The 22,090-nt window shown below is 41.0% G+C and overlaps 1 protein-coding gene across 3 annotated transcripts in view; it reads right to left on the reverse strand.

Annotated features, from left to right (window-relative positions):
* Positions 1-793: 793 nt before the first annotated feature.
* Positions 794-22,090, reverse strand: part of tdrkh (tudor and KH domain containing) — a 22,016-nt gene continuing 719 nt past the window's right edge. Inside the window, exons 2-14 of one of the 3 annotated variants that reach the window (XM_060940187.1) lie at positions 19,856-20,014; positions 17,639-17,730; positions 17,240-17,432; positions 16,998-17,137; positions 11,675-11,987; positions 10,933-11,099; positions 10,655-10,830; positions 10,083-10,147; positions 9,831-9,982; positions 8,630-8,743; positions 8,440-8,494; positions 2,546-2,634; positions 794-1,203 (exon numbers count right to left, since the gene is read on the reverse strand). In XM_060940187.1, coding sequence (XP_060796170.1) covers positions 2,579-2,634; positions 8,440-8,494; positions 8,630-8,743; positions 9,831-9,982; positions 10,083-10,147; positions 10,655-10,830; positions 10,933-11,099; positions 11,675-11,987; positions 16,998-17,137; positions 17,240-17,432; positions 17,639-17,730; positions 19,856-19,982 — 1,650 coding nt within the window. In that variant the 5' untranslated portion in view covers positions 19,983-20,014 and the 3' untranslated portion in view covers positions 794-1,203; positions 2,546-2,578. Of the gene's footprint in view, positions 1,230-2,545; positions 2,635-5,375; positions 5,466-8,439; positions 8,495-8,629; positions 8,744-9,830; positions 9,983-10,082; positions 10,148-10,654; positions 10,831-10,932; positions 11,100-11,674; positions 11,988-16,997; positions 17,138-17,239; positions 17,433-17,638; positions 17,731-19,855; positions 20,015-22,090 lie in introns of those variants that run through there. The other 2 variants (XM_060940188.1, XM_060940189.1) reach the window with 2 other exon arrangements.

The raw sequence follows: 22,090 nt of genomic DNA on the forward strand, positions 1-22,090 counted from the left end.
AAAGGAAGGTCAGTTTTATAGCTTCTCTAAAGAGCTCAACTGTTTTCAGCTGTGCTAACATGATTGTACAAGGGTTTTCTAATCATCCATTAGCCTTCTGAGGCAATGAGCAAACACATTGTACCATTAGAACACTGGAGTGATAGTTGCTGGAAATGGGCCTCAATACACCTATGGAGATATTGCACCAAAAACCAGACATTTAGTAGAATTTAGCTAGAATAGTCGAAAAGAACAGTGCTTTTCTTTCAAAAATAAGGAAATTTCAAAGTGATCCCAAACTTTTGAACGGTAGTGTGTATATATATAAAAATCACACACACTTATTTGCTCATTTTCCTTTTTCTTTTTTAATTTCTCATCAAATCTCACACACACACCTGTACATTCATTCATTCCTGAATACATAATACTCTGCGGCTTCCTCTGCCCTGGCAATAATTATACCATAACAAGGTTTGTTTTCTTCCCCCTCAGTATTGCTTAATTCAATTAATTGGAATGCAAATTCCCTCTTGTATTAATATCGTTCTATGGTAGCTTCCTGAAAAAGTAAAATAGTGCAATGGACAGTGCTCATGTGCTGTTTATACGAAGTAAAATATTAAGTGATGTGGTCAAAACCTCTATCCATCTTAAACATATACATTCAACGCCGTATTAAAATTTTTTTAACTCTACCATTAAAACGAGAGATCTTGGATCAACTTCAAGCTTACATTCTGAATAAGAGCACTGTAAAGAGCTATAAAACAGTTCCAAGAAACAAAGGATATAAGAAGAAATGGACAAGTTTAGTACAATACTCTATTTTATTATATTAATATACTTATGTTTGTGAGCATGTTAATAAACCCTGAAATGCACAACATAAATAACAAAAGTTCAGTAAATTAATTACAAATGGTTTCCATTAAAAACTATTTAAATCACCCAAGTGCACAACTAGAATAATACTGAGGTTCCTTTCAATAGCTCACACTTTCAGTGTCCCTGAGTGCCACTTCTCTTCTGATCATCAGTTAACTCTTCTCAAGTAGTTCAGTACAAAATGAGTAACACAATATCTGTAATGTTGACAGTAACTCTAGGACACACAATAAAGTGACAAAAAGAAATGAACAGAACAATGAGCACAGTCAGATAAGGCCAGTGATTGCAGATGCATGAAGTCCATGCCAGCGGCGTGTTTGTAGGTAGTCTCTGAGGGGAAAGGACAGAACAAAAACCTGGGAATTCAAATCACAATCTAATGAGCACATCTTTAATTAATTTAATCAAAACTTATTTAGTGGCAGATGTAAGGAATAAAACATGGAGTTGTCTTGTTATAGGAAAACAAAACACGTGATGCTGATGTTCTAATAACAGACCTCGTGTTATTTCTTTGTGCCACAGAAATCTGCCAGAGATTTTTTTTATTTAGTCAAGAATGACACGTTGTACTTTGTAATCTGATTATAGTTACATTTATCGTTGTGGAACGTCCATGATATTAGATGGTTCCTGGTATCACATGCATTGCAGAAGCTATAAAACAGCCATTTCTTCACCAGGCCTCCCCCAGCTTTTGAATACAAGACAGCAAATACATTTTGTTCTACCGAAAAACTGAAAAGCCCTCGTCCCTGAAGACTTTGTTGGAAAACAAAGTTACAGCTTTACCCCTGACTGTTACATAACTATGCCACTGGAAACTCTTTCAAAAAATGCTAGTTTCCCCCTTACAGGAAATGTCACTGTATCAACAGTTACATGGTTTTATTAAACCCATTTATGTGGAGTGTCAGCCATACAAGTCCCCATGAATTAGCTGTTACTTTTGAAACAATAATGTGCATCATATGGCCAAAAGTTTGTGGACACCCATATGTGCTCCTTCCTCAAACTGTTGCCACAAAGTTGGAGGCACACAATGATATGGGGTGTTTTTGTATGCTGCAGCATTAAGATTTCCCTTCACTGGAACTAAGCCCAAAAGATAAGCTCAAACCTGTTCCAGCACGACAATGTTCCTGTGCACAAAGCAAAGTCCATGGCTTGCCAAAGGCGGTATGGAAACACTTGAGTGTCCTGCACAGAATCCTGACCTCAACCCCACTGAAAACCTTTGGGATGAACTAGAACACTGACTGCACCCCAGGCCTCCTGACCTGACAGCAGTGCCTGACCTCACTAATGCTCATGGTTGAATGAGCAAACCCCCACAGTCACACGGCAAAATTTAATGGAAAGCCTTCCCAGTAGCAGGGAGGTTATTATAGCAAGGATGGTACTAAATCTGGAATGAGATATGTTCAAGACCCACAAATGTTTGGCCATATACTGTAGTTAACATAGGCATTAGGATGTGTGCATAAATACAAGATCTGCCTTGCAGCCATCACTACTGTCAGGGGGAGGGAGGAACCCAACACCTTCTGACCAATCAAATTCATGAATTCAACAGTGCTGTGGTATAAATGGGTACAATACCCTACATTAAAAAAAAAAAAATTAATAATAATAATAATAATAATAATAATAATAATAATGCTTGTCTTACCCAATATGAATACATATTGACTTTGGTCCTTTATCAGTTAAACTCATCTTCAAGAACATCATCTACACTTCCAGATATTGAGGCGACTTCTGCAAAAGAGGAAACAAAAGAATACAATCAACATGGAACACACAGTGATAAATATGTATACACTCAAATTATAGCCAATTCTGTGCACCCATTTAAAACACTGTATTGTGATCATTGTTAAAGAAAGACACACACACACACACCAAATCCCATACTGCCCTGTGCTGCAAGATAAATTTCTTTATGCTCCTATGAGAAAAATCCATCTTAACCACCTCTTCCAGTTACAGTGAGCCGTTTTAACTGCTTTTGAATTGAGAATTCTCAAAACTCCCATAGTGCTCCAGTGGACAGCAATGTATTTCATCCCAATCTCCATCCACCACAAGTGTAGTGTGTGCAATTACTTCAAATTTTCATGTATCCCTATACTTGGGCTGGGAACTGTGGTAGTATAAAAAGGTTTTGCATATTCACACATGAATAGCATGAAAAACATTATGGAAAAGGTAAATAACATCTGTACTGCTCCAGTGTTTGAAAGTTTGACTAGATGTTTTTGGAAAGACACTTTTTCCATGTTTGTCACATCCTAACACCTTTATTATTACATTAGACTGAATAAATTTAGAGTTTGTATTTATTATTACACAATTATTAACTGTCCCAACTTCTCGAACACACCTTTCATGACAAGTGGGAAATCTGAAGTTTGTTCTTCACACCTCAAAGCATTCATTCATTCACATAACCCTCCATTAGGGGTCAGGAAAATGGATATTCACTGTAAGCTCATGCTTGTTTGGCTTCTAAGAATATATTCTCTCAAATAGCTTTTAAACACGTCGATGCATAGTTTGTTTAGTGCATGGTTTATGTTAAAATGGGTGTAGGATTTAGTATTTTGCCATTAGTAATGCTGAAAGAGCACCACATGATTAAAAAAAATAAATAAAATCAACCTTTAAAATTATTTAACCAGCTTTCATGTATTTAGTAATCATAAGGCATATCAAACAAAGTTCAACGTCTGTGTAAATGGCTTCATAGTCTTGCTTGGGGATGCCATGGCCTAATGGTTAGAGAAGCAGCTTTGGGACCAAAAGATTGCTAGTTTGATTCCCTGGACCAGCAGGAATGGCTGAAGTGCCCTTCAGCAAGGCACCTACTAACCCCAAACTGCTCCAGGTATGTTGTACATCGCTCTGGATAAGAGTGTCTGCTAAATGCCATTAATGTAATGCAATATTGATACTTATGGGTGCTGCCATGCTACAATGAAATGATAATTCCAACTTGGCAAATTGGGACCGCCTGAGAAATGCAGGATTTTTGACTGGGAATTATGAACTGTACCAATATACTTATTCAAATCAAATAAAACAAGTGTTGCCAGGCAGAATAAACCTCGCCTGGTAGCACTCATGATGAATATGAAGGACGATATTGTGAAAAAAATAAATAAAATAAAAAAATAGGTACCCTATGGGTACATGTGGCTACTGCTTATAAATAAAATTTCTGATATCATGTCCATACAGTAAATATAGCGCGCATATATATATATATATATATATATATATAAAAATGGCATGCCGTTCAGGAAATTAATCTTTGAATATATTGAATGAATCCCCGAATATATGGAATGAATCCCCGAATATATGGAATGAAACTATGAATATATTGAATGAATCCCTGAATATATGGAATGAAACCTTGAATATATGGAATTAAACTTTGTATTCTGCCCCCGCTCCCACAGCTCGGCAGACAGACAACAGGTCCCAAGAAAAACTGACTCAGAGGAGAGTATATTGAGAAACGCTGTAAAATTCGACAAACAAGATTTACAAATTAGTTTTTATACAGAAAATACCGTTATACAAATATGATCCACGAGGGAAATGACTGTCACCGTAGCTTCGTTGCACATAAAAGAAGTAAACACTAATAAAACCACAAGCATTCGTCAGAGTGTTAACAATGTATTTATTGTTTAAAATAGCCGCAACCAAATCCCGAGCTGACTGACTCATTTTTGCTGCAGGACGGCGGCAGTGCCTTCATGACGTCAGCCAAGTTTCATTCCATATATTCAGAGTTTCATTCAATATATTCGGGGATTCATTCCATATATTCAAAGTTTCACTCAATATATTCAAAGATTAATTTCCTGAACGGCATGCCATTTTATATATATATATATATATATATATATATATATATATATATATATATATATATATATATATACACACACATACACATACACACACACACATACACATACACCAAGTGTCTGTACTTTATATTATTCTACTCTGACAGTTTTCGAAACTGAAACCGAGTCTGACATACACACACTGTCGCCATGACCGAAACTCTTATTTCCCAGAAATGGTCCGACGCTAGAGCTCAGTGGAACACACTTTCCCTCTGTAATAAGCATAAACATGTCTGAAAGCGATTTCTTTAGTCTAGTCCATTTATTTTGAATGGTCAACCGAACTGTATACACTCGCTGGCCATTTTAATCGGAACACGTGTATGCATATGCGCGACTGTTATACTCTTACAGCACGATGATGTAGTGGCTAGTGCCTCTATATGAGGCAGTAGCCACAACAAAAACTATTTTGACCTTTTTGGTGACCTTGACTGGATGACCCTCAAAATGTTGGAGGTTCTATTGGAGACCAATGTCAATCTATCTTGAAAGTTTCATGAAGATTAGTCCAACCATTTTCCTGTAATATCGTTAACAAAAAACCCTAAGAAATCTGACCAAAAACAATACCTTGCCCCCGGCAGACTCCGTTCCGGGCAAGGTAAAAATTTCAGTTCTGACCAGTAAACATGGATGGTGTGGCTCCGCTGCTCTTCCATTCTATAGAAATGAAACAAACAAACAAAAATCCTCTGCTATGTTGTCAAATTTGGAGCCAGAGTTTGCGCAGTAGAGATGAGAGTCAATTACGCCTACTCGTTGTGTAGGCCCACCCCTTCCCCCTGCTTCTCCCAATACAAAGGTCTAGCAGGGGTCTTCAATCCTATCCGCAAAGGGCCGGTGTAGCTGCAGGCTTTCATTACAGCCAAATTGGAGGCTCACTTGATTGTTGACTGGAGACGAGGGTGAAATGATTAAACAAGTGAAATCAGGTGTAGCTCCTGCTTGGTTGGAATGAAAGCCTGCAGCCACACTGGCCCTTTGTGGATAGGATTGAAGACCCCTGGGTATCAAGTGCAGATACCTGCAGTGTTTGAATTCAACACCGTAGATGGAAAGACAGTTCTGATGAGAAAAGCGACTTGGAAAATAGACCATTGGGTCACTGAAACATACGGGGATGGGCAGTGCTATACATTATTCTGCAGCCAGCCAGCAAGGGCACCGGAGCTGTGGTTTTCACTTTTTTTTTGAGAGATATTACACTGTCCATGATTTTTACAGTCCCTAGTTCCCACTTTTTCATGAACTCTGCATTCGACTACAATTAATATAAGCGAATAAACAGGGAAACATTGAAATCCTGCTCTGTGGTAAATCATACATATGCTACAGATGTGGTGTTTAGTGATCAGGTTAAAATACACTACAATATTCCTTTAAGTTATCCATTAAACCTGCAACACCTCTTACTGATACGTCTCCACTGTTTGCCTTCTTGTTTTCAAGTTCCAGAACCTTCTCCCTCAGCATAGCTTCTTCACAGACCTCTTTGTTCTTTTCTCCAAAACCTTCAGCAAGCTGTTCACTCGAGTCATTGGTACTTCCTGTTAACAACAGTTCCTTTTCCACATTAATCTTAGACGTAGAATCACGAGAATTATTAGCTCCTTTATCAGCGAGATCAGACACAGATTTAGTAGTGTCACTGTAAGTAACATCACTCTCACCACTGCTGCAATCACTCACATAGGGAACACTACACTTTTGGAGAGGCTTGCTCGGTTCAGATGAATCTCCAGTCATTTCAGCATCGTCAGCACTTGAGGACAGGTCAGAGCTGAGAAGGATTACAAAGGAGGAGGTCACAGAGGTTGTGTCCTCAGATTCAGTCAGACAGGAGGACGAGGAAGATGTGGGCATGGTGGTGTTGAGCGACGTCTCAGAGGAGTCCTGAGAGGATGGAACGCAATACCAGACGCCTCTTATTCCATCACTACTGCTGCTGCTGCCGCCACAAACACACACTCTGCTGCTGCTGCCACAAACACACTCACTGCAAGTACTGAGAGAAGACACTGGGTCCATCAGTTCTGAAGATGATGTGACCTTACTGTTGCTGGAAAATGTCCCAAGAAAGACACTGTCACTCAGACTGACAGAATCCAGTGCTGATGTCACCACATCTACAGCAGATGAGGCAGATGTTGTGACCGATGAGACCTCCTGCACATGTTTCACTTGTGTTGCTGATGGAAGGTCTGAGCAGCTCATGAGGCTCTGGTGAGGAAGGAGTCTTGGATCCGAGCCCAGCAGCGATAGCACTGAGCCTGAGGACTCGATGATGTGGTTGACCAGCTCACTCAGGTTCAGAGATGGTGTGGAGTACAGAAGCGACGAAGAAGGAGGCATGAGGTTGTCAGAGGAGTTGTGGTCTACATCAGCTCGCTTGACATCAACAGTGCCGGGGCAGCTTGAAGAAGACCATGTCAACTGCTTTTTCACTGATGGATATGTAGAACCTTAACACATGTCTCAATGGTTATTTACAGAGTGACATGTAATCTGACAAAAATGGGATGAGGTGAGGATTTGACAGGCCAAGACTTTCCCTGCATGTTATGCTCTCCAGCTCTATACCATGTTGAAGACCATTATAAAACTCATGCACATTTGAGTTGAGGTCATTTTCACCAACAGGGCTTACATTTGGCTGTATACATGGCTGCTCATAACTTTCTAGGCATTAGTTTAAGACTACTGCAACTGGTTAAAGTGACTTTAAAAAAAATTTAAGATTAGACAAAAAAAAAAAAAATAATTATATATATATATATATATATATATATATATATATATATATATATATATATATAATTTTTTTTTTCATGCCTGCCCAGGAGCACAAATCAAGTGACATTTTTGCATATTGGCTTCTATAATAACTGCTTTAAACCCTAGCCATTTCATCAGGTCTATTACTGATTGCAAAAAAAAAAAAAAAAAAAAAAAAAGTGTGCAACCCCCCATGGGTAAAAAAGGGCATGAAACTAAATTAATATATTTAAAAAAAAACCAAAAAAAAAAAAAAAACAAGAACTAAGGTTATGTATTCTGTAACAAGACAACAGTCCAAAATGTAATCCTATCAGTCTCAGTCCTGATTTAAAGTGGACACGAGCGCAATAACAAATGTCCAAACAAACAAACCCTATTTTTTCACTACATACTTGGTATTTTGTTACTTGTTTTAAAAAATGTAAAATGCATCATCATTGATCATTTTTTTTCTTTAGGCAAATAAAAGCAAAGCCTATTCTTTCTCTCTCTGCTCCAAAGGTCTTTCATTTTCCCCTCTTATGAACTGTACATCCATTTGTGATTATTCTGCTGTTCAGCCATCAGTGTGGATTTATGCAAGTTATGTAATCCAATAATTTAAAAAAAAGCGCTATAAAAAGTACTTTTGCATTTCTCTTCCATTGCTGGTAATGGGTTAGTTAGTAGTAGTGTAACAATTGGAAATTTAGCTTAAGGCTTTTTAGCAAGAGTTATTTTCAGACTCCGCTTATTTGAATCTAGACACAAGTCCTGTTTAATAACCCAATCCATTTTAGCAGTAAAGACCACCTTGGTTAAGACCTGATGATATAACCAGCCCCTGAAGTAAACTCTAAGCGCCTTTGGAACCAACCTGACAAGCTTATGCAGGACATACTCAACTCTGAGGTGGCCCCGGTCATGTCATCCTGTAGACAAGCAACAAGACATCATTAGTTTGATGTTTGGGGCCAAGAAAACATGAAATAGCAAAAAAAAAAAAAATCAAAAAAAAAAAAAAAATCTCCAATTTCAAGGGAAACATGCCATTTAATAATTCTTACCAACAACTTCTGCAGAGATCGTGACTCGTCATGATCTCCTCTCAGCTCGCTCCCCTCATCCTGACAGCTCACCGCGTGGCCTAAGTGAATCAACTCTTCACCCAGATCCACAGCCTTACACACACGTATGGGGAAAAAGTTATGAAAGAAATCTGGTCCAATGGTGGTCCTTTTTTCTTGACAGGGTAGATGTGGGGAGACAAATTATTTTCCAGTAACAACATGCAACAAGTGTTTGATTCCTCTTAGATAACAACAAGCTGCTATCTTTGTATAGTTAAATGATATGAACCGTCTGAAACAAGATAGCTGTCCAATGATAACTGGAACTACAGTACCAGTCAAAAAAGTTTGTACACCCCACTTATTCATACGAGTTTCTGTATTTTGACTATTTTCTACATTGTAGAACAATACTGAAGACATCAAAACTAGGAAAAAAAAACCCCACATGGAACATGTATGGAATTAAGAGTTTAAAAAACAAAAATGTTTCATCTTTCAGATTCTTCAAAGTTGCCACCATTTTTCTTGACACTTGGCACACTATTGGCATTATCTTAACCAGCTTCATGAGGTAGTCACCTGGAATGCTTTTCAGTTAACAGACGTCACGTCAAAAGTTAATTAGTGCAATTTCTTGCCTTCTTAATGTGTTTGAGATCAAGCAGTAAATAATAAAAATACAGTAACTAGCCCTATTTCACAACTGTAGTAATCCATATTGTCAAAAAACACTCAGCTAAGTAAAGAGAAACGACATCCATCCTTACTTGAAGACATGAAGTGTCTTAATTTATAAAAATAAAGAAAACCCATCGAATTAGAAGGTGTGTCCAAACTTTTTACTGGTACTGTATATCGTTAGTGATACAAGAGCTATAAATAGTCATTCAAGACTTTCCCATGGTGAAAAACTTCTTCCTAAAGTCTTCTTCCATAAACGTTTATTAAATATTCTCCTTCCTGAAAGCTTCTAAATCACAGTGATAAATAAAAACTTCTTTTAACTGTGACAATCCCTGTGAATTAGTTGTAACTACAGCTTGTGTCTGAGAACAAGTGCGTGAATACAAACCTGTGACCTGCCTTACAGCTGGCACAACAATCAAAGCTGCTGTTGCTTAATCAAGCCCTCCTGATCAAAACTGTGACTTCAACACAGCTGTACTGTAAAGCCTGTGATTTAAAGTACTCTGACCTTTCCCTGGCTGTTATCATACAGCTTTACACTGGGCCAGGAAGACATCTCAGTGTGTGAGTAACTGCACAGTTTGGCTAGTAAAGGCTTCCACTGTGCACAATACGTCAGCCTCTCAAAGTCATCCAGTGCATCCTCCGTCCAAAAATCTCCTGCAACAACAACGTGTACACATTTTAATTAGGATATTAAATCTGAATTTACATTCACTTTACCGTCACACTTTCAATACAAACAAACATGAGCGCTAACCTGCAGGACGCACTTCTGCCAGACTACACTCGATGGCTTGGAAGGGCAAGCTCAAGAAATCGCTCCTAAATCAGCACAGATAAAACAAGATCAACTGTGACCTACTGCTCACTTACGTATCCCCCCCACTCTCGCTTATAATCACAATGCAAGCAATCGAAGGAATAGGACACTTATTATGAATGTTGACTTCAACAAATAATTAACCCTGAAACAAGTAAAGAGCAGTGTTCTCCCCAGGGATTTCAAATAGCATCCTGGTAAAGTGTCATTTTGAAAGAACGTCAAAATGCACGCTATAAGTTTCGTAAATACATTCAGTCAGTAAACAGGAAGTCGATGTGCAACAGACCTGAAAACGGTATACACGGTATAGAACCCCAAGCTGAAGTGGCTATGATTTGTGGTTGCTGAGAAAAAGGGTGTTTCGGACAGACAGAAATACGGAGAGACAGTCAGACAGAGGTAAACCAGTATACCCCCCCCCCCTTCGGAGCAGGAGTATAAAGATCAGCCATACTAGACACCAGCATGAACAGGTCACCAGGTGTTGGAACTTCACTGGCTCTGACCTCAGGCTGCGTAACTGATCCCGTGGCAGCTCTCCACTGTCTCCAAAGTCCACGTAGTACAGATCAACCAAACCAGAGCTCATGACGCCCAACACTCGAGCCCGGTTCCATGTGCCGTGGTCCTGATAAGGAGCAGCCACAATGTCCCCTACAACTATAGCATCCACTCGGTGTTCCTGGACAGCACAAACACTCATTTCGGGTTAATCATGTCTGTTTTTCCTGCACTAAAAAAAAAAAGTACATTTATGAAACAAGGAGAAATGCACTAAACTCACATGTAACGTGTCTCCTTTATAGAAACGGCTCATCTCAGTAGTCAGTTTGTCGAGCTGAAGTGATCGAACACCTATGATCTGGATCCAAAAGTGTTGGGGATTCTCTGATGCAGACACATAAACCTCTAAATGCTCACCAGGCTGGAAGCTCAAATCTGGACTTGGGACTGGCATGAGAAGACAAATGAAATACTGAGGAGCATTCGGATTAAATGTACTGTATCTTATTGTACATTCCACAATAAAAATTCACTTTTAGGCAGAAAATGTTTTATTGCCTTTAAAATGTCAGTGTACATGATGGAAACAGTAATACGTATTGAATACTACTGTATTTAACAAGTATAGCAAAACCTCTCCCATTTGCTTTTAATAGGGTGTAAATTATGTTGGTATACAGTAATTCTGCATGAATTTAGTGTTGGATCACAGGATCCGTCACGTAACTAAAACATCTCACCAAAATAAACAAAACCAAAATAGTGCTCAAGTGGTACAGTGACTAGAGAGGAAACTAGAACTTTCCTTAAAAATAACAAGGCCGCTATACTTGATGAGAAATCAGAATCAGAAGTACAGTACAACACATTAAAGGAGTAGCTTAATGCATGTTTTGGTGATCATTTTTATTACGTGCCCTTAAGTGAAAATGAACCAAAACCCTTCCTTTTTGCCTCTCCTCACACACTGTGGGCTTGCACCATTTTAAGCCTTGTTTAGCTGCTACTTCTGCTGTTCTTACTTTCAAATTTAGAGTACTCCAGTGGTGAAGTAGGTGAGAAAATCTCCTCTTCCTCTGATCTAAGCGAATTTTCCGTTGTGTGGTCCCCAGTGCTGGCAAACCCATTCGAGCCGCTGGCCTGAATAAGTCCCACTTCAGTCAGCGGAGAGAGCAGATCATCTCCATCTGTGTTCTGCATGAGCTCAGTTTCTGGGCCCTGAGGTCTGTGGACTGGTTCCAGTTCTAGGGCTTTCCTTTTCTGGCGCAGAGCAGAGGACTGGCTGATCCGCTTTCGTACCGTCTCATTTTCCATTACCTTTTCCATGATCAAGTCCTAAAAGAAAGGGGAGAAAAAAAAAAAAAAAAAAAAAAAAAACACACACACAAGCTGTTGCTTGAGTTATGAAAAATTGCTCCAGAGACAGAACATTAACTTTTTTGACCAACAGGGGACAGGTTCCATTCTTGTTTGTGAACCAAATTTTGAACCCTTCAGAGCATTTCAACCAAAAATAAACTGGTTTGGAACCTGAAAAGTTGGTTCACAGCTGGAACCAAAATACAGCTGTTTTTTTCTAGTGTGAACCATGATGACATCAGTGGACGTGTCATTAATTTGGAGAGGAATCAGAGTGCAGCAATGGTGAATGCAATGGAAAAGGATACATCGGGGGGGGGGGACTGAAAACAAAATGTCTGCAAAAATAGAACAAAAGCTCACAGGTAATCAAATCAATGCACACGACCATCTTGCTACTACTGTTTACTCCCATTATATATTGTGCAGTGCCCTCTGTTCATGACACATCCTTGATCACAATGGTTCCACTCAAACCCAGTGAAAATGTGGGCCAGTTTGCTAGTTGGCACCATGGTTCAAAGAATCCTGAACAGAACCGATTCAAAAAGGGGTAATAATTGGGGGGGGGAGGGGGGATCCAACCTTTAACTGAAATAAATTTATTCAGAGAAAAATCCCTCAACAAGAAAATCATTTTCAACACGTACCACAATTATTGGCACGCCGAGAAATTACAGTGAACACAATGTAACTGAAGCATGTTTTCCATTTAAATTGTACATTTATGAGTTGATTGGAGTGTGTAGGAACTTTCAAGCTGTAATCCATGACTTCCTGATTAACTGGGGAACAAATATGAGGCAACACAGAAGCCAAATTCCCTTATTCATCCATAAAACATGGGAAAGATAAGCGAGTACACAAACCAAATGAGGGAGAAGTGTGTTGACCATAAGTCAGAGAAAGGTTATTAAATTAAATAAATTTTATATATGTTGCCAGGCAAAACAAACCTCGCCTGGGAGCACTTATTTTAGTGTTATAACAACTGATTCAATCTCACAAGTGTGGTCTCGGTTCTTTCAAGGTCACCAATACTAATGAGAACACTGGTTCATAAGTGTAGTGTAAAGACACTAAATATCTGCCAAAAAGCTTTATTTAAATAAATAAATAAATAAATAAATAAAAAGGCAGCAACTTACAAAACTTTTTATTTAACTTTTCAGAAGGACCAAACAAAAGCTGTGATAATCAAAAGGTGAATTTTCTGAAAATAAACACCACTTACTCGATATCGAATCAGTAGCCTCAGCAAACCATGAGGTGAATTTCGTTTCTCTTTTTTATCTGCCGATTATCTTCCGATACTAAGAAGTTATAACGAGGTTTCTCTTATTTCGTTTCTAGGTCTGATTAATTCTGAAATTTATCAAGAAATAGAACGGGTAATCGAACTTGATCAAGATAAGTGCTGATTGGTTACAAATGCTGTGTCCTAAATCACTCATTCACTATGCCCTACTCACTATATAGGGAATTACTATATAGTGAGCTCATCAATTAAATGATGAAACTTCTTTGCTGCGGCCTTTTTTTTTTTCCTTCTTTGCTGTGGCACTACTTTTCGTGATGCATTGTGTAATAACGCTCACTATACATTCAAACAGCACTACAAAATGGCAACTTGACTATACAGTCCACTATGTAGTGAGTAGGGAGTGATTTGGGACACATTCGGGACACCATTTGCACCAAAAACGATTTTGACCTTTTTGGTGACCTTGACCAGATGACCCTCAAAATGTTGGCGGTTCTATCTGAGACCAATGCCCATCTATGCTAACAGTTTCCTGAAGATTGGTCCAGCCGTGGCGGCACGGTGGTGTAGTGGTTAGCGCTGTCGCCTCACGGCAAGGTGGTCCTGGGTTCGAGCCCCGGGGCCGGCAAGGGCCTTTCTGTGTGGAGTTTGCATGTTCTCCCCGTGTCTGCGTGGGTTTCCTCCGGGTGCTCCGGTTTCCCCCACAGTCCAAAGACATGCAGGTTAGGTTAACTGGTGACTCCAAATTGACCGTAGGTGTGAGTGTGAATGGTTGTCCGTGTCTATGTGTCAGCCCTGTGATGACCTGGCGACTTGTCCAGGGTGTACCCCGCCTTTCGCCCGTAGTCAGCTGGGATAGGCTCCAGCTTGCCTGCGACCCTGTAGAAGGATAAAGCGGCTAGAGATAATGAGAATGGTCCAGCCGTTTTCCCGTAATGTTGCTAAGACAAAAAAAAAAAAAAAAAACTTTTTTTAAATCCCAAAAACAATACCTCGCACCCTGGTGGACTCCGTCCCAGGTGAGGTAATAAATAGCTCCTTGCCTGAAAATGTCCATTTCTACTGTTGAGGCGATAATAATAAAAAAAGTGGACCCCAACTGTAACTGTTACATCGAGTTCTAATTTCCAGGGGTGCCAATATTAGTGCCACAAGTGTTTTTCTTGAAAACAATTATTTGTTGTTGAGGGATTTGTTTTTCTTTGAATAAGTTTATTTCAAGTAAAGGTTGGATTTTTTTCTTGTGTTTTCAGTGCGAGATGAAGCAACTTCAAAAGGTGGATTTTTTTTTTCCTAACCCTTTTTACTCATCTTTACAGGGATGTCAGTAATCACAGAGGACACTATATGCTGAACTGTGCCTGTTGGAACTGTACATTTTCCTCTCACCCAGTTTCTGACTTACCTTTTAAAGAAACATCATTGTTTTGATTTTGTCTTGACTACTTTAGAGCTTTTACTGAGCACGCCCCCACCACGGACCTGTGAAAGTGAAATCACATTGCTAAACTGCCTAAATGACTTCTTTGGATGCTTTGAAACACAAAACAACACACCAGCACAGAAGACCACTCCTCCCCCGGACGAGCAGGCTGCATGTCTGGCTCCAGCCAGCGTGGAGAGGACCCTCTCCAGGATCAACCCATGTAAGGCAGCTGGACCAGACAACATACCTGGTCGTGTTCTGAAGGACTGTGCCATGGAGCTCAAGGATGTCCTCGCTGACATGTTTAATATCTCCCTGAACCAAGCTGTTGTCCCCACATGTTTCAAAGCTACAACCATAATACCAGTGCCAAAGAAGCCCCTCCCATCCAGCTATAACGACTATCGGCCCGTAGCACTGACTTCCATCATCATGAAGTGCTTTGAGCGACTGGTCATGCAGAACATCAAGCCCATCCTCCCTCCCTCTCATGACCTGTTCCAGTTTGCATATAGGTCAAACAGGTCCACAGAGGATGCTATCTCCGCTGCTCTACACCCAGCCCTCATAGAACACCTGCGTGTGAATACTGTTCTTGGATTACAGTTCAGCATTCAACACAATCATTCCCCAGCAGCTAATACAAAAACTCGGACATTTGGGACTCAACACCTCTCTTTGTAACTGGGTGCTGGACTTTCTTACAGGGAGGCCACAGAACGTTCGGGTCAGTAGTAACACCTCCAGGACCATCATGCTGAGCACAGGGGCCCCACAAGGGTGTGTGCTCAGCCTGCTGCTCTTCACCCTGCTGACCCATGACTGTGTACCAATCTACAGCACCAACCACATCAAGTTTGCGGATGACACGACTGTGGCGGGCCTCATCACTAACAACAATGAAGCCAACTACAGGAATGAGGTGAGCCAACTGGTCCAGTGGAGTAAAGACAACAATCTCTTCCTGAACGTGGAGAAGACCAAAGAGATTGTGGTCGACTTCAGAAGAGGTCACTCAAAGCATCCCCCTCGGACCATCGACGGTGCTGCAGTGGAGAAGGTGAGCAGCACCAAATTCCTAGGGGTGCACATCACTGAGGACCTCTCCTGGTCCAACACCACCACATCGCTGGCCAAGAAGGCTCAAACTCGCCTCTACTTCCTCCGCAAACTGAGGAGTGCACGAGTCCCACCCCCTCCATCATGTGCTGTTTCTACAGGGGCACCATTGAGAGTGTCCTCACTGGCTGCATCACTGCGTGGTACGGAGGCTGCAGTGCCTCCTGCCAGAAGACTCTGCAACGCATAGTGAACACGGCCAGCAAGATCATTGGTACCCCTCGGCCCTCCCTTACGGACATCTATCACTCCCGTCTCACCCGCAGAGCCATCAGCATCGCTGGTGACACCTCCCACCCTTCACACTCACTCTTCAGCCTCCTGCCCTCAGGGAAAAGGTACCGGAGCCTCCGGGCCCGCTCCACAAGACTACTGAATAGCTTCGTCCACCAGGCTGTCAGGATGCTGAACTCTGTCCACTACCTACCCCTTGTCTGTAACACATTCATTCACACAAGAAACTCTCTCTCATCCGTTTGTACATCACACTACAATCATTTGCATTACTGTTGTATCTGCTGCTACTGCTCATTCGCACTACTGTTCATATACACCTCATAAGCTACTCTTCCAAGCACCTTCTCCGTTAGATATTGTACTGTATTTGCACTACTGGGGGCGGCACGGTGGTGTAGTGGTTAGCGCTGTCGCCTCACAGCAAGAAGGTCCTGGGTTCGAGCCCCGGGGCCGGCGAGGGCCTTTCTGTGTGGAGTTTGCATGTTCTCCCCGTGTCCGCGTGGATTTCCTCCGGGTGCTCCGGTTTCCCCCACAGTCCAAAGACATGCAGGTTAGGTTAACTGGTGACTCTAAATTGACCGTAGGTGTGAATGTGAGTGTGAATGGTTGTCTGTGTCTATGTGTCAGCCCTGTGATGACCTGGCGACTTGTCCAGGGTGTACCCCGCCTTTTGCCCGTAGTCAGCTGGGATAGGCTCCAGCTTGCCTGCGACCCTGTAGAAGGATAAGCGGCTAGAGATAATGAGATGAGATTTGCACTACTGCTATTGTGTACATTGTTTGATTTTAGAGTGTATTTTTACATATTTTTTCTTAATATAAATATTTATCTGATTTTACAAGTTAGGTGAGAGAAAAACAGCATTTCGATTCACCTGTGTGTCCTGGATATATAGTGAATTGACAAAAAAAAAAAAAATCTTTGTATTCAAACACCTCACCTTAGCACGTTGTACTTCTTGACGTGTCCCTGTGATTGTAACCTTGCCCTTTTCGTCTAAGCTGCGACCTCGTTCACGTGGGCAGTTCACCCGAGCTCCTGATGTTCGGCTAATCAACTTCAGCGTCTCACCTCCACGACCTATTAAACAAAGTGTAGTGCCTTTTTTTCCTTTACAAAAAATGAGGTAGAAAAACAATCCTGAAATAAATAAATGTTAAGAAGTCAGGCTTAGTGCAGGACCTATGATTCGTCCGAAGGCAGTCTGTGGCACCTCCAAGACATCATTGATGAGCTCGTTGTCACTTGCCAGTTTCTCCAAAGCATGTTTAGCCAAGAGGTTCTGCTGTGTTGTGCCTTGGAGTAAGAAGCACACGGCGCTCTGATCCTCAGAATTCGGCAGCACATTTACCAGAGCTCCAGACTTCTGACTTACCTAAAAATGAAAAAGAATTTTTTTTAACCTTTGCAGTCATATGTAACCAATTAAATGTAAATCTGGTACAGTTTAGGTGAAAGGTTAGAATAACAAGCTAACAAAATGTTCCTATAAGAATCAAATCAGCATTTGTAATATTCACTCAGGATTGCAAAATTAAAAATAAATAAATAAATAAATGGCGGGGGGGACAAACAACTCACTAGATCCAGAAAGGTGCTCTGGTGCCTTGTAATAGATCTGTACACGTCAAGGGGCACAGAGAACCTGGACTGTTCTGTCTTTTGCTGTTGAGCTACAGAGCAAAAAAAGAGAAATCACTGTTGGATAATCTATATTTAAAATAAATAAATATATATATATTTTTTATTCAGAGCTGCCTTGCTGGTACTCGATGGTATAATCACACTAATGCCAAATATGGAGACCAGAGGTGTTATAATTTGAGGTTCCACTTTTCCATTCCTCAACTTCAGGCATATGGTTCATGTACAGTGGGGCAAAAAAGTATTTAGTCAGTCACCAATTGTGCAAGTTCTCCCACTTAAAAAGATGAGAGAGGCCTGTAATTTTCATCATAGGTACACTTCAACTATGAGAGACAAAATGAGAAAAAAAATCATCCAGAAAATCACATTGTCTGATTTTTAAAGAATTTATTTGCAAATTATGGTGGAAAATAAGTATTTGGTCAATAACAAAAGTTCATTTCAATACTTTGTTATATACCCTTTGTTGGCAATGACAGAGGTCAAACATTTTCTGTAAGTCTTCACAAGGTTTTCACACACTGTTGCTGGTATTTTGGCCCATTCCTCCATGCAGATCTCCTCTAGAGCAGTGATGTTTTGGGGCTGTCGCTGGGCAACACGGACTTTCAACTCCCTCCAAAGATTTTCTATGGGGTTGAGATCTGGAGACTGGCTAGGCCACTCCAGGACCTTGAAATGCTTCTTACGAAGCCACTCCTTCGTTGCCCGGGCGGTGTGTTTGGGATCATTGTCATGCTGAAAGACCAAGCCACGTTTCATCTTCAATGCCCTTGCTGATGGAAGGAGGTTTTCACTCAAAATCTCACAATACATGGCCCCATTCATTCTTTCCTTTACACGGATCAGTCGTCCTGGTCCCTTTGCAGAAAAACAGCCCCAAAGCATGAGGTTTCCACCCCCATGCTTCACAGTAGGTATGGTGTTCTTTGGATGCAACTCAGCATTCTTTCTCTTCCAAACACGACAAATTGAGTTTTTACCAAAAAGTTCTATTTTGGTTTCATCTGACCATATGACATTCTCCCAATCCTCTTCTGGATCATCCAAATGCTCTCTAGCAAACTTCAGACAGTCCTGGACATGTACTGGCTTAAGCAGGGGGGACACGTCTGGCACTGCAGGATTTGAGTCCCTAGCGGTGTAGTGTTACTGATGGTAGCCTTTGTTACTTTGGTCCCAGCTCTCTGCAGGTCACTCACTAGGTCTCCCCGTGTGGTTCTGGGATTTTTGCTCACCGTTCTTGTGATCATTTTGACCCCACGGGGTGAGATCTTGCGTGGAGCCCCAGATCGAGGGAGATTATCAGTGGTCTTGTATGTCTTCCATTTTCTAATAATTGCTCCCACAGTTGATTTCTTTACACCAAGCTGCTTACCTATTGCAGATTCAGTCTTCCCAGCCTGGCACAGGTCTGCAATTTTGTTTCTGGTGTCCTTTGACAGCTCTTTGGTCTTGGCCATAGTGGAGTTTGGAGTGTGACTATTTGAGGTTGTGAACAGGTGTCTTTTATACTGATAATGAGTTCAAACAGGTGCCATTAATACAGGTAACAAGTGGAGGACAGAGGAGCCTCTTAAAGAAGTTGTTACAGGTCTGTGAGAGCCAGAAATCTTGCTTGTTTGTAGGTGACCAAATACTTATTTTACCAAGGAATTTACCAATTAATTCATTAAAAATCCTACAATGTGATTTCCTGGATTCTTTCCCCCATTCTGTCTCTCATAGTTGAAGTGTACCTATGATGAAAATTACAGGCCTCTCTCATCTTTTTAAGTGGGAGAACTTGCACAATTGGTGGCTGACTAAATACTTTTTCCCCCACTGTAACATGAACCTCAGGGGGAAAGAAAACAGCATGTTGTCAAATTGTAGTTATTAGTATACAGACTATTTATTAAATGTAATATACATTGTCATTAAGCATTATTTTATCATTAGGAATAATGTAAACAATTATAATTTTAAAATTACATACATACTTCACTTTCCAGTTCATTTTTAGAACTTTTTTTAACCCATCTTTCCTAATTCTAGCAAATGATACACAATATAAACTGAACAGAAAAAAAAATTACCAAGTTGAACAAGGAAGGAGTTTAACCATTACACCCCTAAAATAACAGATCACAGCAGGTAAACATCTCTCACCCCTGTTGCTCCAAATATGACGGTACAAGATGTAACCCACTGTGGCCCCTACAGAAAGTCCTGCAGCCAGCACCACCTTCCTCCCTGAGCTCAGGTTTTTCCATGACCCCTCCTGTACCACTGCCATTGAGCTGTGCTGAGCCAAGCACTGGACTGAACCTGATGCAGGAGAGACACAGCATTGAATACAGTGTTATTGATCTGGATGTACTGGAATTTCCCATAACGATGCTCTGAACTATGCTTCCTATAACACAAGCTCTTCTGAACAAGCAAGTGCACACAAACTAAACCAGTTTTATGGGCAAAACTGGACTTGATACAATTTCTAAAGTGTCTACTTGTCTTTTTTTTGGAAATAAAATGCAGTTGTATTTTCCCCTAATGCACCTACACCTTTTATCGAAAGGCAAAACTGAACAAATACTTCAGATGAACAACAGAGCTTGCATTACACTTCAGCACTTAGGAAAATCTCACAAGTATGAGTACGCTGGCACTTGAAAAGGCTTTTTCCCCCCCTCACAAAACACTGCATTCATAAAACAGGGGATTTGCGATATTAGATTATCTCCTCAAAATCACAAGCATGCAGCAAAGCAGCTCAAAAGAGGCTGGGGCTGCTCTACTTCTCATGGCACCAGTTTGTTCCCCCCTGTAAAACATTCCCATTAGCAGCCTGTGTGTTCACGTACTACACCAACGCTCAACGTACACCATTTTAAACCACTTTATGCTAACAGCATAAGTAATAATCTACTCCACACTCCCTTTCTTGCTTTAATGGACTTCTGCTGCAACTCGAAAGACCGTCCTGTGCTTATCCCAGGATAATATGATCATCGTGAACACCCTATCAACACAATGGTGTTTAATGTAATGGTTTATAATCCTGGGTGACACAGTGGCATAATGGTTAGCACTATCACCTCACAACAAGAAGGTTCTGGGTTCAAGCCCAGCGGCCGACGGGGGCCTTTCTGTGCGGAGTTTGCATGTTCTCCCCATGTCTGCGTGGGGTTCCTCTGGGTGCTCTGGTTTCCCCAACAGTTCAAAGACATGTGGTTAGGTTAACATGGGGTGGCCTTGGGCTAAAGTGCCCTTGAGTGAGGTACCTAACCCCCCAACTGCTCTCCGGGTGCTGTAGCATAGCTGCCCACTGCTCTGGGTATGTATGTGTGTGTTCACTGCTTCAGATGGGTTAAATACAGAGAGGACTTTCACTATACTTTAATGTACATGTGATAAAGTTGTTGTTGTTCTTCTTCTATCCAGTGTCACCCTGAAGATGATGGGTTTACTTTTGGAGATTGGTTCCTTTCAGTGTTTCTTCTTGTTTCGTGTTGTTTGAGGGCATTTCCCCCTCACCACTCTGGCTTCCTCATTAGGGATCTAAATTTGCATCTGGCTTACTGTAAAGTTGTTTTGTAACAATGTCTATTATCAAAAGTGTTGCCTGAATGAATCTAATTTAATTAAAGAGACTATAACATAGCCTTATATATACACTTACACACCAACTAGACTCTCCAGATTTTAGGTCCAACACACCCTTTGACTCGAACTGGGAAAAACAGTGGTTCTCAAAGTGAGGTCCATCAAGCATAGCTCCATAGTTATTGTGGTGGAAATCACAACCTCCAGTTGTTAACTTTACTATATTTATTATTGAGTTCTTACACAATACATGTCCAGAAGAACGTGGCCTCCTGGCCAGGAGGCCCTTGTGTCTTTGCTTTCTTTCATTCCAAAACCATGGACAGTGAAGTCGGTACATCCTTTACTGCTTTAAACAGTCTCCACTCTTCCGGGAAGGCTTTCCACTAAATTTTGCCGCATGGCTGTGAGGATTTGCCCATTCAGCATAAAGAGCTCAAGCAAAGGGTCCTGGTATACAGTCGGTGTTCCAGTTCATCCCAAAAACGTTCAGTGGGTTTGAGGTCAGGGTTCAGTGCACACCAAGTTCTTCCACATCAACTTGGGCAAACCATGCCTTCATGGAGCTTGCTTTGTGCACAGGAGCACTGCCATGCTGGAACATGTTTGTGCCTCCTAATTTTGGTGAAGGGGAACGTATACGAAGACATCCAAGGCAATTGTGCGCTTCCAACGTAGTTTGGGGAAGGACCACATATGGCTGTGATGGTCAGCTGTTCACAAACATTTGGCCATTTTGAGTAATGATTAGGTTGCTTGACTTGTCCCTTGTATTAAATTCAACACTCAGTAAGTCAA

This window comes from Neoarius graeffei, chromosome 14, assembly GCF_027579695.1.
Source record: "Neoarius graeffei isolate fNeoGra1 chromosome 14, fNeoGra1.pri, whole genome shotgun sequence".
In the NCBI taxonomy this organism is placed as follows: Eukaryota; Metazoa; Chordata; class Actinopteri; order Siluriformes; family Ariidae; genus Neoarius; species Neoarius graeffei.